The sequence below is a fragment of the Maniola hyperantus genome, chromosome 20 (genome assembly GCF_902806685.2).
Source record: "Maniola hyperantus chromosome 20, iAphHyp1.2, whole genome shotgun sequence".
NCBI lineage: Eukaryota > Metazoa > Arthropoda > Insecta > Lepidoptera > Nymphalidae > Maniola > Maniola hyperantus.
Genome location: NC_048555.1, coordinates 3,620,930 through 3,636,765, shown reverse-complemented (window position 1 = coordinate 3,636,765; position 15,836 = coordinate 3,620,930). Strand labels below are relative to the sequence as shown.

At 34.6% G+C, this 15,836-nt stretch overlaps 2 protein-coding genes across 2 annotated transcripts in view; one reads left to right on the top strand and one right to left on the bottom strand.

Moving 5' to 3' along the window:
* Positions 1–9,717, bottom strand: part of LOC117991723 (uncharacterized) — a 52,607-nt gene extending 42,890 nt beyond the window's left edge. Inside the window, exon 1 of the mRNA XM_034979325.2 lies at positions 9,330–9,717. Coding sequence (XP_034835216.1) covers positions 9,330–9,534 — 205 coding nt within the window. The 5' untranslated portion in view covers positions 9,535–9,717. The remainder of the gene's footprint in view (positions 1–9,329) is intronic.
* The window catches only part of LOC138403748 (meckelin-like), a 208,030-nt gene that overhangs the window by 96,802 nt on the left and 95,392 nt on the right, over positions 1–15,836 (top strand). The window lies entirely within an intron of this gene.

The window sequence follows — 15,836 nt, the reverse complement described above, 5'->3', positions numbered from 1 at the left end:
AGGTATGTAGTTAGTTATAACTACATACCTACATTATATATATATTTCTATTATGGATTGTATATATATATTGATATTTATAATAGTTATGTATATGTATGATAGTTATGTATGTATTACTGAAATAGTTAATTATATTATATAATATTATGCTACTTCATTTTTCTGTATTGCATGTAAGTATCTATCTATCTATCTATCTATCTAATGATTAGAAGTACCTACCTACCTTAAATTTGAATTATATATATTTTTATTTTTTTTCAACACTTATATCTAGCTTTACAGGATTATTCCTAATACGCTAGTGTAACATATGTACATCCTTAAAAAAATATGTAAAGTATGAATATTCATTTATGTATGTTCTTTACAATATAATACATACTTTTATTGTACACCACAAAAGTACCTAGCGCCTAAAGCTTTACATAATATCATCATGTAAATTTATTATGTGTAATTCCAATAAAATAAAAAATAAAACAGCTCCTAAGCTAGAGACTTTGTAAAATATTTAGATTTCGACATGTTGCAATTTTTCCTTGAAATTAGAATATTCTCCCACAGTTAAAAGTGACTAAATATGAATGTATCTAATCCATATTCATATATACATATACACACTAATCCATATTTGAATAATATAAAAAAAGAAAAGGTCTGACTCACTCAAGAGATTGGGCTGGACGTTGACGAGTCAGTCAGCTGACTCATCAACGTCCAGCCCAAACTTTTGGACCTAGAAAGCTAGCAAAAATGTTTCATAGATAGACAGCTTAATCTATATTATTATGAAGGAATTATTATTATTTATTGTCTACTCATTATTACTATAAGACCGGATTTTACGGAGCGACGCCGCACTGTCGCTACTCGCGGCTTATCCGCTTTACCGAGTTTGAGCTATGTGGTTATATGATAATGAGATTGCATCCCGGAAAATCACAAAGCACTTATTTTATCATCCCGGAAAATCAAAGAACTCGCACGGAATTAAAAAAAATATAAATCCACGTGGATGAAGTCGCGAGTATTATCTAGTAGTAATAAACGTAGGTAATTATAAACTTTCTTCATTAACTGTGCCTAAGTACTATAAAATATGATGACATGAAAAATATAGATCCGTCATCATCATATAAATGAATGTGTCATATCAGGATAAAAATATTACCAAAATTATTATGCTAAAATTGACCCAATCATAAACTTGGAGTCTACAATAAATATTTGTAGTAATAATTTAAACAGAATCGTTATCCCGCGACAGGATATCAACGTCAATGTTACCCAGCCCGAAAGATTATGATTTAATAGTGTTTTATATTCTTTATTGTTGTCCAATTTAATATCTAGGAATGTGACAATACGAAAAATAATATTATGTAAATTATCGATACATATGACTAATTATTTATTGTAAAGTAAAACCTGACAACATACTAGGATTGACAGGATATGGCTGGATTTAAAATACAGTTATCTATAGAAATTATGTGAAATAATATGTAAATCATCAATAGAGTATGGCATTAATTAATGTAGTAAAATAATAAGTAAACCGTCAATACATGTTGCAAATAATATTATTTAAGTAAATTAATAATTATGTCAACAATCTCAATGTTGGTACAATGGTACCTACCATTGTACCAACATAAATAATTATTAAAGATGTCATGTGACGGTGGCCTGTGGTTTGTTTACAATGGAGAGAGGATAAAAACGGGACACACATCGATAAAAAGGCCAGTCTCGTATTATAACTCCTTCTCGTGTTAACTACAGCCTTAGTCTAGTGAAGTGATGTGACTTCAGAGTAAACAAAGGCGACAGAGTTACTAAAGTTAAGTATTCTTATATTTTATTGTAATCACTTGCCTTATAAAGGTTTAGTTATTATAACCATGTACCAAATATGTTTAGATATTATGTTATGTATTATGGAATGTTGTAATGCTTTTAAAAGATGTGTGTTGTGTAGTTTCTTTGCCCATTTCTTCTCCACAACGAAACACCTTTGGAAACGGGTGGTAGATTCATTTTAATATGAAATAGACCTATGCTGAGAAATACAACAAAATACAGATAGGTCTATAAAGATTAAAGTATTAAAGATCTTTCAATAAATGATTAATTATTATTCGACTTGGTTGGTTTTACTTCTGTATTTATAACCTACCCTCTTTTGCTATTTATTTTATACATTGAGATAAAAGTAAACACTAGGTTGTTAGCTTCTAATTATTATAGAAGCCTGTTTAGATGATTAGGATTCTTACTTTAAAATAATACAGCAGATGCTCTGCTTGATTTTAATAACTTAATATTGGCCTTACCTGACAAAATTTACAACTACCTACATTTTCAGATAAATGATAGATGATAACTTTTATTAGTCGTCATTAACTTTTATTAATCATCACTATTAAAGCCCACTGTTTTAACTTCTCTTTTACTAAATCGGACAAATGCAACAACTGCATATTTTACGAATCCACTAAGAAAAGGAAGCATATACGAATACACAGACAAGTGCGGAATTATGAATACATTATAAGAGATTATATAATATCATGTTACCAGTATCTCAATAATATCATACTTAATATTTATCTCATTGTTCTTTCACAAGCAACTTAAGGTCAAGTTTAATAATGTAACGTAATAATGAGTGGTTTTTGGCCAAGTTTGCAGACACTGTAGATAATAACTATAAGTCTTTAGGGTAATTTTTCTTAATTAGTTTTAATTTTGGATATTAATTAATTCAAAAATTAAATCTCATATTCTACCAAGCTAATTTATTATCATATTATAAGTATTTTCAAAAGTTACCAAAATGTTCAAAAATGTGTTTTGTTAATTTACTTGTTAGGTAAGTTTCTGTCTACGCAAATTGCTACGTAAAGTAACTTCTGCATAAATATCTAGCAAAAAAGGTATTTATAGTAGGTAGGTAGATTAATACATTGAAATCAGCACTCAAGGCCGGAAGACACCATGCGTGACATTGCAACGTTGTCGTAACTAAGCGGCCGGCACGGCAAAATTTTATTGTGGTAAATTCCCATTGAAGTCTTCTTCAATCTAGCATTTCTTCCTTCCTTCATTGATTCCTATGCCTTCTTCTTCTTCATATTTTGTCCCAATTTTTTCCAAGACTCGCTTTCTTAAATGGATGACGTGATACGAGGTTACCACTTTGCTCCGTCTAACTGACTTCAAGGAGAGAAATCATTTCAGGAAACAAAAGAATCCCTCAAGAAGGCGGAAGAAGACAATTCCGCCTTCTTGAGGGATTAAGGAGATTTAGACTAGGGAATCAAATTAAATACGTACCAGCAGTGGACATAATTTAACATGGCACATATCATAAGCTCTGGGGGTAAATACCTAAGCTATTTTTTGAAATAAGATGTTAGTATCATAATTATCGTGAAAGTGGTGGTTGTGACTGAGTAACATTTATGCAGGTAAGTAGGTACCTATATCATTGATATCAGAACGTAAAAGGTTTGCAAAATGTCTCTTAACCATGATGATATATGGAGCCGACAGACTTATGGTACGGTACATATAGGTAAATAGTACTAATATAGACCTAGTCTATCATTGCCTATCTCATTCAAAATCGAAGGTGCAAATCTTGACAGTTCTTTTAAAACACTTCAACAACTACGTCCAACACATCTTGTACAAAAGCAAACCGGTGAACTCAGAAAAAGCCGGAACGACAAAATATACGAGTAGGTACATAATGGACTACATCCCCTCTTCCGATGTGATTAACTTTCACCACTTCATAAGCATCCACGATTTCGCCAATGAACAAGAAATAATATAACTGGACTGGAAATTTTTGACATGATTACATAGGCGATGTTACGTATTTACTGTAGGTATTTTTTTAAACTTATGCTCTATTGTTACGATGACAAACCCACCATAATCACTCATTTAAAAATAAGCGATGTTAGAGCCCGCGCAGACAGAAAAGCGTTCAGCGTTCAACTCGCGTTCGTTCGGTCTGACTTCTAGGAGTTCTTAACGCACAGAGAAGGAGGTCAACAAAGCGTTCCATTTTCGCTACAGAAGTTGTGAAAATGTGAAACATGTATCTCTATCTCGATCGACATGGTTCAACTTCCGAAGACGAGGCGTTTCGTTGCTTTTGAATCTAGTTGCGTCTAGACTCCAGAGTCCAATAAAAAAATACTTATTGGGTAAATCCAATTAATACTGAGTGAGAAAAAGGAGAATTCAGTGTTTTCCTGAATTGCTTAGAGGTGAATAACGATTTTTTATCTACTTTCGGAAGTCAATAAAATAGCTTCATTGAATTACATCTATATTATTTAAAAATGAATCACTAAATGACGTGTTGCTCATCGCAAATCTCGCGAACCGCTGAACCGATTTCGCTGATTCTTTTTTTATAAAATTCCTTGAAATACGAGGATGGTTCTTACGGAGAGAAAAATTTAATTCAACATCCCCCTCTATTTTCTAAACTCCACTCGAGCGAAGCCGGGGCGGTTCAGCTAGTAATTATAAAAAAAGTTAAATACAAAAACAAGATACCAACTGGAATCTTGAAATGAAACGCTTTCTTTGTGTTTTGGGAATAGAACGCAAGAACGCAAATGTGCACTCTGACCGGCGCGGTCAGACTGCTTAATGTATGTGCGGCGCTATAACGTTACAGAGTACAGACGTTACAAGGAACGCGGAACGCAGAACTGAAAACGGCTGAACTCTTGTTATCTGCGCGGGCTCTTAGACAACTTTACGGTTCGAGGGAGTTATAGTACCTATATACCTACTTTAGCGGTCGCCATTACTAGAGCTGAAAGGGGCTACCTGCATGCGATCATCTATTTGGAAAAGCTTTGATTACAAAAGTTTGATGTTGACAGTGACAATGGTAACTACCATGTGGTCTTCTATCTATTTACTTCTTGGTAACTATTGCGACGGCTAGTGGTTCCGGAATTCGCAGACACACTTTCTTCTCGGTTCATTATCACCTCATTATTTATGTATTTTGCATTAAACAAGTTTTTATGTTAATTTAGCTAACCGTCATTATATTGTTTTAATTATTATTGATGTTTTCTCTAAAATATTCAGGTAGAAAAACGGTATTTTTGTGATTAAAATCAGTATAATAAATTAATACACCTGTATTGCAACGGTTTACAGACAAACATAAATACTGTTATTATACCTACTATCCTACATACACATATAAGTGCGAATAATTTGTTAAGTACCTAAATAAGTGCCTTTGCATGCTACATCTATTAGAATAAGATCCTGTATTGTGTTTTTTCAATGTTTACTTTGTGTTGTGTGCAATAAAGTGTCAATAAATAAATAAAAATAAATAAAAGTAAATTTAAGGTATTGCACTTACACCTGAATACCTACGTGAATTTATTTAAATCTTAAAGGTGAGATTTAAATAGATTCGCGGATAGTCTCTAAGGAAAACAGCGTCCGTAAGAAAAAATCTTTGTTGTATTCATATATCACTCACTAATAAAATTGTAAATCATCATCATCATCATCATCATCCTCATCAACAGATATACGTCCACTGCTGGACATAGGTCTCTTGTAGGCACTTCCACACGCCACGGTCTTGCGCCGCCTAGATCCAGCATCTCCCTGCGACTCGCCTGATGTCGTCCGTCCACCTTGTGCGGGGTCTTCCAACACTGCGTCTTCCGGTGCGAGGTCGCCATTCCAGCACCTTGGGACCCCAACGTGTATCGGTTTTACGAACTATGTGCCCTGCCCATTGCCACTTCAGCTTCGCAAGTCGCAACCCGTTGAGCTATGTCGGTCTCTCTAGTACTCAAATTGTAAATAGCTCCTGCATTTTCAGACATCTTGACATAGTTGAGGGGTTTGATTCGAAACAAACCTGTTTTTCAGATAATAACAGGTAGGTATAGCATTAGATATAGCTGGTATCTAATTATAAAACAATATTAATAAATTTATTTAAATGAGTTGTATTTTATCATTTACTACGATTTGATTAGAATAAAATAAACCAGTTTCAGCAATACTATAGACAAAATTAATTCAAATGAAATGCGTAAGTAGAACCTGTTACATTACAGATATCTGTATCCTGTACTAGTAAACGAGCGGAAAGGTTCAATGTCTCTTGGATTTCGTACTAAAAAAGTATCAATAAGCTCCGAATCTATTTACTCTCACCGGAAGAAGCTCGGGCCTTAAAAGCTTGCGCGAGGAAATAGTTTCAAATAAGTAGAGGCTTCATCAGAAAATTTACACTAATATTTACAAAGAGGTAAAGTTTTGTAAGTTTGGTCCAACGGCCTAGTGGGTAATCTCCGACACTAACGAGCGATTCTGAAAATTCTTTCGCTCATAGCTTTATCTCCAAGTGCTATAGCTTATTATAAATTACGTTAACGAAGTTGCGGTTAAAAGCTAGTTCATCTATAAATGGAGAACTGGAACTATTTTAGTTATTAGTGGTATTCTTAAACTAAGACGTACTCTACTGTCTATGGTATCTCAGTATCAACTTGGTACCTGTTCAGATGATCCCATGATTGACACAATGGTGGTAAGTCACGCGATGCAGCCTAAGATAGAAGCGGCCTAACCTGGAAGGAGTGTGGTAGTTTTATCAAACCTATATTTTAATCGGGTTCTACTCGTCATCATTCTGGTTGGTGGCATAGCACGCCTTTACGAGTGGTAACAATTCAACCGAAGCCTCCCACCAGACCAGATCTGTTACCTGAGCCAATTTAGAAACAACAACACTTAAAAAAACTAAGAGACGTTCTCAATGTTCTCATTTCTATGATATGCTCTTCGGAAGTTTAGTAATTAAAATAAACCTTTGACTCTATAACATTATAGTATATAGTAATAATCGCGTGACCTTGCTATATTGAAATTTTGCACTTTAAAATATGTGAATGCTTCATTGTGAAATACACGATACATTTGAATACGAAACGGTTTTAATTTTACGGATCAGCCCATTCTAAAACATTTCGTTGAAGGATTTTTCTAAATCGAGAATCTTGCTTTATTACCCTAGATATGAGATGCAGGCTGTAAACTGTCCCTAGGTATTTATTTAATGTACTTAGATAGATCTTGGCACGAATTCCGGAGTCTCAAAGAGCTCTGCATCAAGCTGTTGCACATACAAAGTAACCTAGAATACCTACTTAGTATAAGTAACGGGTGACCTAAATTTACTCATGTGCTAATACTTAGTATACTTTTTACGGATACGCAGGGGTCGTACTCGTAACATAAAGTTGTTGTCCTCGATATTTCCCCATTATCTAATAAGAAGAAAAGAGATTGATAAATTCAGACTCTCTTGCCAAAGCAGCCAAAGGAGCTAAAAAATTGTCCTATTTCCAATTGTTTTTTTTATGCATAACCTTGATGCAGTAAACGGACCTACCTACCTATAATGTATTATAATTTTATAATAGTACAGATTTGCGTCCATTTCGAGTTTATTGTATTTGGATATAATACCGGTTTTTTCTCACGTAGAGTACCTAATTAAACTTGAACTTAACGATATAATTGTTAATTTTCCTTATAGCAATTTTAACACCTTTTGCTTATGAAATTATATGGTTTCTGTATTTGATTTATTGGAATGTAAACATATTTATATGTCTACTAGCTTATGCACGCGACTTCGTCCGCGTGGACTACACAAATTTCAAACCATTACTTCACTCCCAGGGGTTGAATTTTCGAAAATCCTTTCTTAGCGGATGCCTACGTTATAATAGCTATCTGCATGCCAAATTTCAGCCCGATCCGTCCAGTGGTTTAAGCTGTGCGATAGATCAGTCAGTCAGTCAGTAAACTTTTCCTTTTATATATTTAGAAGATGAATAGGTTACATTTTTGAAATAGGTATAGTCCACGACAGATTGAGATGGTAATCGGGGTATGAGGCAGGGACATTCCGCACACCCGCACGTCACCCGCACTAGTCCGCACAGGGTTAGCGCGGGGGCTGTGCGGGTGTGCGGAGTGCACCCTCCCCGATTGCCATTTCAGTCTGTCGCATACTATAGTTATAAAGATTATCCGGCCGATTTTATGTGAACTTCAGGAGTTTGCAATCCAACCTTCGTTTTGAGTTGACGTAATTATCGTTCGTCAACTTTCGCGAGTTTAATTATTCATTTAGGATTTATTTACTTTTATTATAAAACAAGTCTTGGTAGGTATATAAAATGTTATAGGTACTTGGGACAGATTTCTTATAGAATGAAAAATCGTACTCAGGGCCGTTGCCAGAATTTTTTGTAGTTTATTATAACTTTAGGATCAAATTGAGACACTTTTATAAAACGGATAAAATACCCTATTAATGTGCTTTCATTTTAGTATCAGTTATCGTAAACTTGTACTTATGTTAGATTGTATTACAACTTCGTTGCAACGTATGTATACATATATAACATGTGAAGAATATGTTAGGTATTTTTAAGTGCTAATTTTTCTAGGAGGTCGGTTATTTTACGGTAACGTTAATCATCGGTCTATAGGTGCGGAAATTGTGCCAAAAACACGTAAGATGCCGGAGTCTTTTATTTTCTCGATATAAAAAGTATTAACCCTTTGCCTTTCTAGTAAAGTAGTGTTTGTTTTGTACCATAATCAGTTAAATAGTATGCTGTCAAGTAACAAAGAAAAACAAACGAAAAGCGGACCCACATTCTCTTATATAAAGTTATAAATATAATATTATTTAGTATGTAAATATGTTTTTAGTAGTCTGCTCACGCGTATCGTAAATTTGATAAAATTGTTCACGTATTGTACCAAAATAATTATTATAATTGGCCAAAATATAATGATTTTTATCAAATGTCTTAACCAGATTGACCTGATTCTCATGATCCTAATCCTAAACTTTGTAGGTATATATCAGTACTAATACTTATAATAAATCCAAAAGTGTCTGTCTATCTATCTGCTAGCTTTTCACGGTACATCCGTCGTACAAGGATAGCTTGCATCCCGGGAAGAACATATTATGCTTCTTTTTAGTCCCGGAAAATCAAACAGTTTGCACGGGATTTACAAATACTTAAATCCACATGGATGAAGCTGCGGGCATCATCTACTCAGTATTGAGATAGCTTGCATCCTGCCGATGGACATCTACTACTTTTTATCCCGTTTAATAAAAATTTCCGATGATTTTTAAAAGTTTTATCCAGGCGGACAAAGTCGCGTCCACCATCATCTAGTTCATTAATAAAAAAACTATATTTATTACTCACTTTTCAGAGCTTTTCCTTCAGGCGTGCACCTTTGCCCATTAATCAAACAGTCCACATAGTTCCTCACTAACCGTTTACTATTAAAAAGGCCGTCTACATCTAAATAGTCATATCTCGAGTCATATTTGGGCAGGTTCCGCATCGCTTCGATATCCTGTCCCACCACAGTCAAGACACATGCACAGCACAGCACTATTAACTTCATCGTTTAAAAGTATCTTAGTTTATTAATCTTATAAAAATTAAGAAAAATATATATAAGTTAAAAAAATAAGCTGTCAAATTCGAATCGTTCACATAATATTTATTATCTTGCGTGCTAAATTTCGCGCCGTTTTCGCCGCCTACATACGTGCGCGCGCGCCGGTTCGCTATATTGTTGTGTTGGATCAAGATCGTTCTGCCGGTATATGAAAGGTTGAATGCCTCGGATAACTCGCGTCCTGAAATGAGACAGGTTCCTTTCAAGGGCTTGTTTAGATATGTCGCAGGATAATTGTACAGTTCGGAATTTGTTGTAGATCCCAGGACTCAAATAATCGTTTATATTGTAAATTAAGCGAAAGTGTGTCTGACTGTCTGTATGTCAGTCTAATACCTTTTCACATCCTATCCGTTAACCGTTTTTATGAAAATTTAGTACAGAGATAGCTTGCATCCCGGAGACGGACAAAGCCTACTTTTTATCCCCGAGTTACAATGGGATTTTTAAAAAACTTAAACCCACCCGACCAATTCGCGGGCATCGTCTTTCAATGGTTCAAGATAAAAAGTTCACGACATAAACCTTGACTAATAACATATAACCCCTAATAAACTATAGCCACCGCAGCAGGTGCGACGGCTGAGAACTATACCTACTTCATTATTGTTACCTACTTAGACAAGTGCTGGAACCTAGAACTAGTATTTAATTGATCGTTATGATAGTACACGGAGATAGTTGGTATGAAATCAATTTCTCAAAATCTGCAACGCTACCTTTCGGAAGTAAGTGTAATAATTCTAGCGATTTTCTAAAACGGCTTCTAATCTTCGGTGATAACTCCATCATACTTATTTATTATAGCTGTCAAACTGTGCGACTGTGGAATGCACTTGCAGCGCCCTATATTCGCAGCTTACAGTATCACGTCACTCCTATTATAAATGCGAAAGTGTGTTTGTTTGTTGGTTTATTGGTTTGCCCTTAATCACGTCGGAATAGAGCAACGGATCAATGTGATCTTTTGCATGGTTATAGTTAAAGACCTGGAAAATGTCATAGGCTACATTTTATCCTGTAAAATCAAGGAGTTGCTCGGGATTTTAACAGAAGGTAAATATTGCATTTTCAGGATAATAATAATAACTTAAAGGTGCGTAGGTACGTAGAAGGTACTCTTAAATATTCCGTAGTATCATGTTATCGGCTACGTACAGCGCATTTTTCAAATTTTGTGACGAGAATCGACACTAATTAAAAAAAAACATCAAATAGAATATTTTAAATATTCCAGTTAAGAGAGTTGTCCTGCGACATTAACTTGTTGTGTGAAGGGTTAACGCACCTTCGGTAAGCTTAGTTTTGTATTTATTGTGCAGTTATTGGAGATTTTGTATACTACTTTTACCCCAGTGCGTCTTTCACATCGCGTTTAAAAATAATAATAAGTTAGTCCTGTTTACTATAGGTTTGCTGTCGCATCGTCGTTAGGTTATAAACTTTACTTATAGAATCGTTAAAATTCTAGAATTTTACGCTTTTGAACCCAGTCAAGCACTTTGAAAAATAATAATAGGTATAGGTAGGTATTTATAGTTTTGATATTTTTGTACAAATTAATAGTTTGACGGCTACTATGGAAACTTAAAGCTTGCTGTATCTAATTACTGTACAAAACATGCCCGCGTGGGATGGTGCCAATATTACTGGTTACTTACATTTCCGCACTGAACAGCTTGATCCTTTGCGCAAAAAATGTGCCAAGCCTTCTGTCGCCAAATGAGGCAATTAACGGTACCAATTTTGTGCAGAAAAAACCGGCCAAGTGCGAGTCAGGCTCGCGCAACGAGGGTTCCGTACCACAGTCGTATTTTTCGATATTTTGCACGATAATTTAAAAACTATGATGCATAAAAATAAATAAAAATCTGTTTTAGAATGCACAAGTAAAGCCCATTTCTTTTTTTATGATACCCCACTTGATATACTTAGTTATCATACTTCGAAAATTGAAAATACTAATTACTAGTTCATGATCTCAATTTTTTTTTGTGTGATATAACCATAAATTCATGGTTTTCAGATTTTTCCCAAATGTCAGTTAGAAGACCTACCTACCTGCCAAATTTCACGATTCAGCGGGAAGTACCCTGTAGGCTGTAGGTTTCTTGACAGACCGACAGACAGACAACAAAGTGATCCTATAAGGGTTCCGTTTTTCCTTTTGAGGTACGGAACCCTAAACATGTGGGAGAATCCGCGAGCGAAAGCTATTGTATTAAATTGAGCTGGATAGGTACAACTCTGATGTTAGATAATAATGGGCGATGCGTGATTATAATTAATTACGCAATCACTTCGGAACACAATAAATAATAAATAATTAATTTCTCGATTAATCAACGATAATATCAGTTCTGGGAGGAGTTACGATGAGTTTTATAATTAAATACATATATGGCTATAACGTATGGGTATTTTTCACAGAATTCGTATAGATGGAACTTCCCAATCGTTAAGGATTATTTAAATTATGAATGATTGTTAAATTCGGCTTAGGATGACTTGAGTTTTAATTTAATTAATAATAAATCATTTCCAGAGCCGTAACCTGAGGTAAATGCGATAGGGGTTGCTTTAATTTAATATTGTAACCCCCTTTAAAAGTCATTGATAAATGCCGTATGCGGAAAGATCTAGGAGCTAATATTAGTATCTCAAGAATTCATTTAATGTGATCAACGAAAAACCGATTACAGTTTCAACAGCTTTCTTTCAGATTTTTTGCTTCTCCTGAAAAATTTGATTTCGTATAATCACACCGTTTAACCAGCTCCTAATTTAATAATGATGTATGTAATTTATTCAAAGATAAAAAATGTCTAAAAGATTTGACAGCCCTATTACATAAGTGTGTCGAAAGATCAATCATACGCTAGTCACGGATTAAAATTGTGTGTAGAGATAAACGGAGATGACTCGAAATAATTATTATATCTCCGTAAGTATACATGTCTCTAATAATATTACATATACGTGTGTGTATAATATGTGAGAATAAATGACGAGCTATTGTGTGGAAGCAGCCATACGGAACTCTACGCATAAAAGGCGACGATTGTGATTCAGTAGGGAGGTTTATAATATAGGCTCAACTTACATGAATCATAATAGGCTATATTAATAGCTAGGGCTTCGAGCATGAAATGACAGAATCTTAAGAATTTTAACGAAGTTTTAGCTATTCCAACAAATATATCTAAAAAGCTTATGCTCGCGACTTCGTCTTCGTGGACTACACAAATTTCAAACCCTTATTTCACCCCCTTAGGGGTTGAATTTTCAAAAATCCTTTCTTAGCAAATGCCTACGTCATAATAGCTATCTGCATGCTAAATTTCAGCCCTGTCTGTTGGTTTAGTGGTAAGCGTGCTCGACTGCGGATGACGAGGTCGTGAGATCGATTCCCGGGTCGGGCCAAAAATTGGTACTTATTCGGTTTTTCTATTAAGAAATTCTCAGTACTAGTACAGGTACTAGCCTGGAGTTAGGAAGTTGGTGGCGTGTCACCCCCGTGCCTCGGAGAGCACGTAAAGCCACCGGTCCTGTGCCTGATCTCTCTCCGGTCTTGTCGGATTTCCGTCCTATCGGGCTATGAGAGTGAGTGCACTCACTATTATAGTGTATTATAGTGCACTATAATATCTCCCGCGCAGTTGGCGAATCTCTAGCAGCTGAAAGCAGCTGGGCCGCCGCACGTCAGCCGTGACCGAAATTCGATCGGGAGGACATTATTATTATCTACTTTTATGCATAGATTAAAAATTAACATTTAAAAGAAATCTTTAAAAAAAAGTATAATCATCATAAAACTATCTTTTACAAAATATTTTAAAATCATTTTTAAGTAGTAGATACCTACTTAAGTAGTAAGTACAATAACTCTTTATTAAAACAGTATTTAAGTTGCATGACAAAAATCCATTTTCACAACAGACATAGAAATAATCTCATTTTTCTAAAGTGTGATTTTATCAAAATAATTAGAGCAGTCGGTAGATGGCAATTATTGCAAATTGTGCAATGCAGTGGAGTAGGTACTTGCCTACTAAAATCATTCAATATTAAAAGATCACGCATACATTGTACCTAGTTGGTATCTGGCTATTACTCATTCACCATACAATTGCCATAGAGCAATCTTATGGAATTGACATATTTGCAATACCCATCTATGGCTTTGAGTTAACGATCCTCAATGCATATTTAAACAGAGTTCTGTGAACATAAAACAAAATGAAACAAACCCATTGAAATGTAAAATTGTAGATATAAAAGAAAGCATTTTTAATAGGTTTGTATATTTTTAAAAAAAATCACTATGTTGGGTGTACAAATTGTGTAAAAATAAATGATTCTAAAAATGCATATGTTGTCGCCGCGATGCAAGACGGCTGTATGTGTATAATAATATGTATATTTTTTTACATCTGCGTTTAAGTTTATTGTCAAAGTTTAAATAATAAGAAATGAAGTTAATTGGTAAACTTAAGATCTATGAGGAGGGCAGCACTGCAGTTGTAACGTGCTGCCCCCCCATTTGTTCCCACCAAAATTAGTGCGGTTGTTTGTCACCAGAATGCGATAGTGGCGCATGCCGAGACAACATAATAACTTAGAAGTCAGCTAGTCAGTGATTGTTGATTGTTCAGGGAGTGTACAAGTCGTTTTACATATAGTAACTTTGTGAGTTATAGTGATAATGTGTAATGTAATATAATGTGCCAATAATTTAACGTTAAATGAGTTAATAAGTATGATGAAATTGGTGTGATATTAGCTGACTAATATACTTTTTCTGGTGTCACTACGCGTATTATTTCGGTTGCTTTCACATAATTATGCATTTTTAGACAATTCAATGGAATTTCATTGAATTATTCGAAGTCGAGTTGTTATTCTAAGTTCAAAGGCATATAATCTATTCAAAATTAGATGATATTTTGTCCACGTAGTTTTAGGTGTAAATCCCTTGGAAACTTTTTGAATTTCTGGGACAAATACATAGTAGCCTATGTCCGTCCCCGGGATACAAGTTATCTCTGTCGTAAATTTCGTCAAAACCAGATTGACCGTGAAAAGGTTGCAGACAGATACAGACACTTTTGCATTTATAATATTATAGAGAATGGATTGATCAAACTATTTCATACTTGTCACTGTCAGGCCCCTCCACGTTACATCCCTGTGTAACTTAAAATAATTATAAATAATTGACTTTAAGCTATAAGCTGTGATAGCCTAGTGGTTAGGACGTCTGCCTTCTAATCGGAGGTCGGGGGTTCGATCCCGGGCACGCACCTCTAACTTTTCGGAGCTATGTGCGTTTTAAGTAATGAAATATCACTTGCTTTAACGGTGAAGGAAAACATCGTAAGTAAACTTGCATGTCTGAGAGTTCTCCATAATGTTCTCAAAGGTGTGTGAAGTCTACCAATCTGCACATGGCCAGCGTGGTAGACTATGGCCAAACCCTTCTCACTCTGAGAGGAGACCCGTGCTCTGTAGTGAGCCGGTGATAGGTTGATCATGATGATCATGATGAATTGACTTTACTGATCAAAATATTTAGACATAATTCACCTAATTTATATTAATCACGTTGATCGTGATGAACTTTATCAAATTATTTCTACAAATACTGTGACCTATGACATATTTATCGTCAAACAGGTAGATACCTCGTATTTTTATCAGTCATAATGAGTGATAAAGTTTCCAACTAAAACAAAATGCGGAAAACAGCTGCGAAGGTTCTAGAAAATGGCAAATTCTTTAAGAAAACAAAAAACTTGAACCCCATTAATATGCGTGGCTTAATTATTATTATATTACCTAACACCTATTTCATTTTAATAATTATTCCTATGTCAAATATACCTAACGGTCGATTAAAATGGAGTCAAACCAGTTACGAGTTTTACACAATCAATCAATTTTAAATTTGCATTTACACAAGTTTAAAAAATCTATTAAAAGATTGCTCAAACAAAAAACATGCTTACTTACAAATCAAGATTAATAATAAAAAGTGTGTAGATTTGACTCCGACAGAAATGCACGGAACTGAAATTACTAAATTACTTTTTCACATGGCTTATTATATTATTCTGTAGTCTGACTTTTAATGTCGTGGAATTCTTACCAGAGATAAAACAGTTCCCACAAACGAAGGTAACAAATTTAATTAAAATATAAATAAAATAGGGTATGGATTAAATGGATTAAATTTAAAAAGGCGT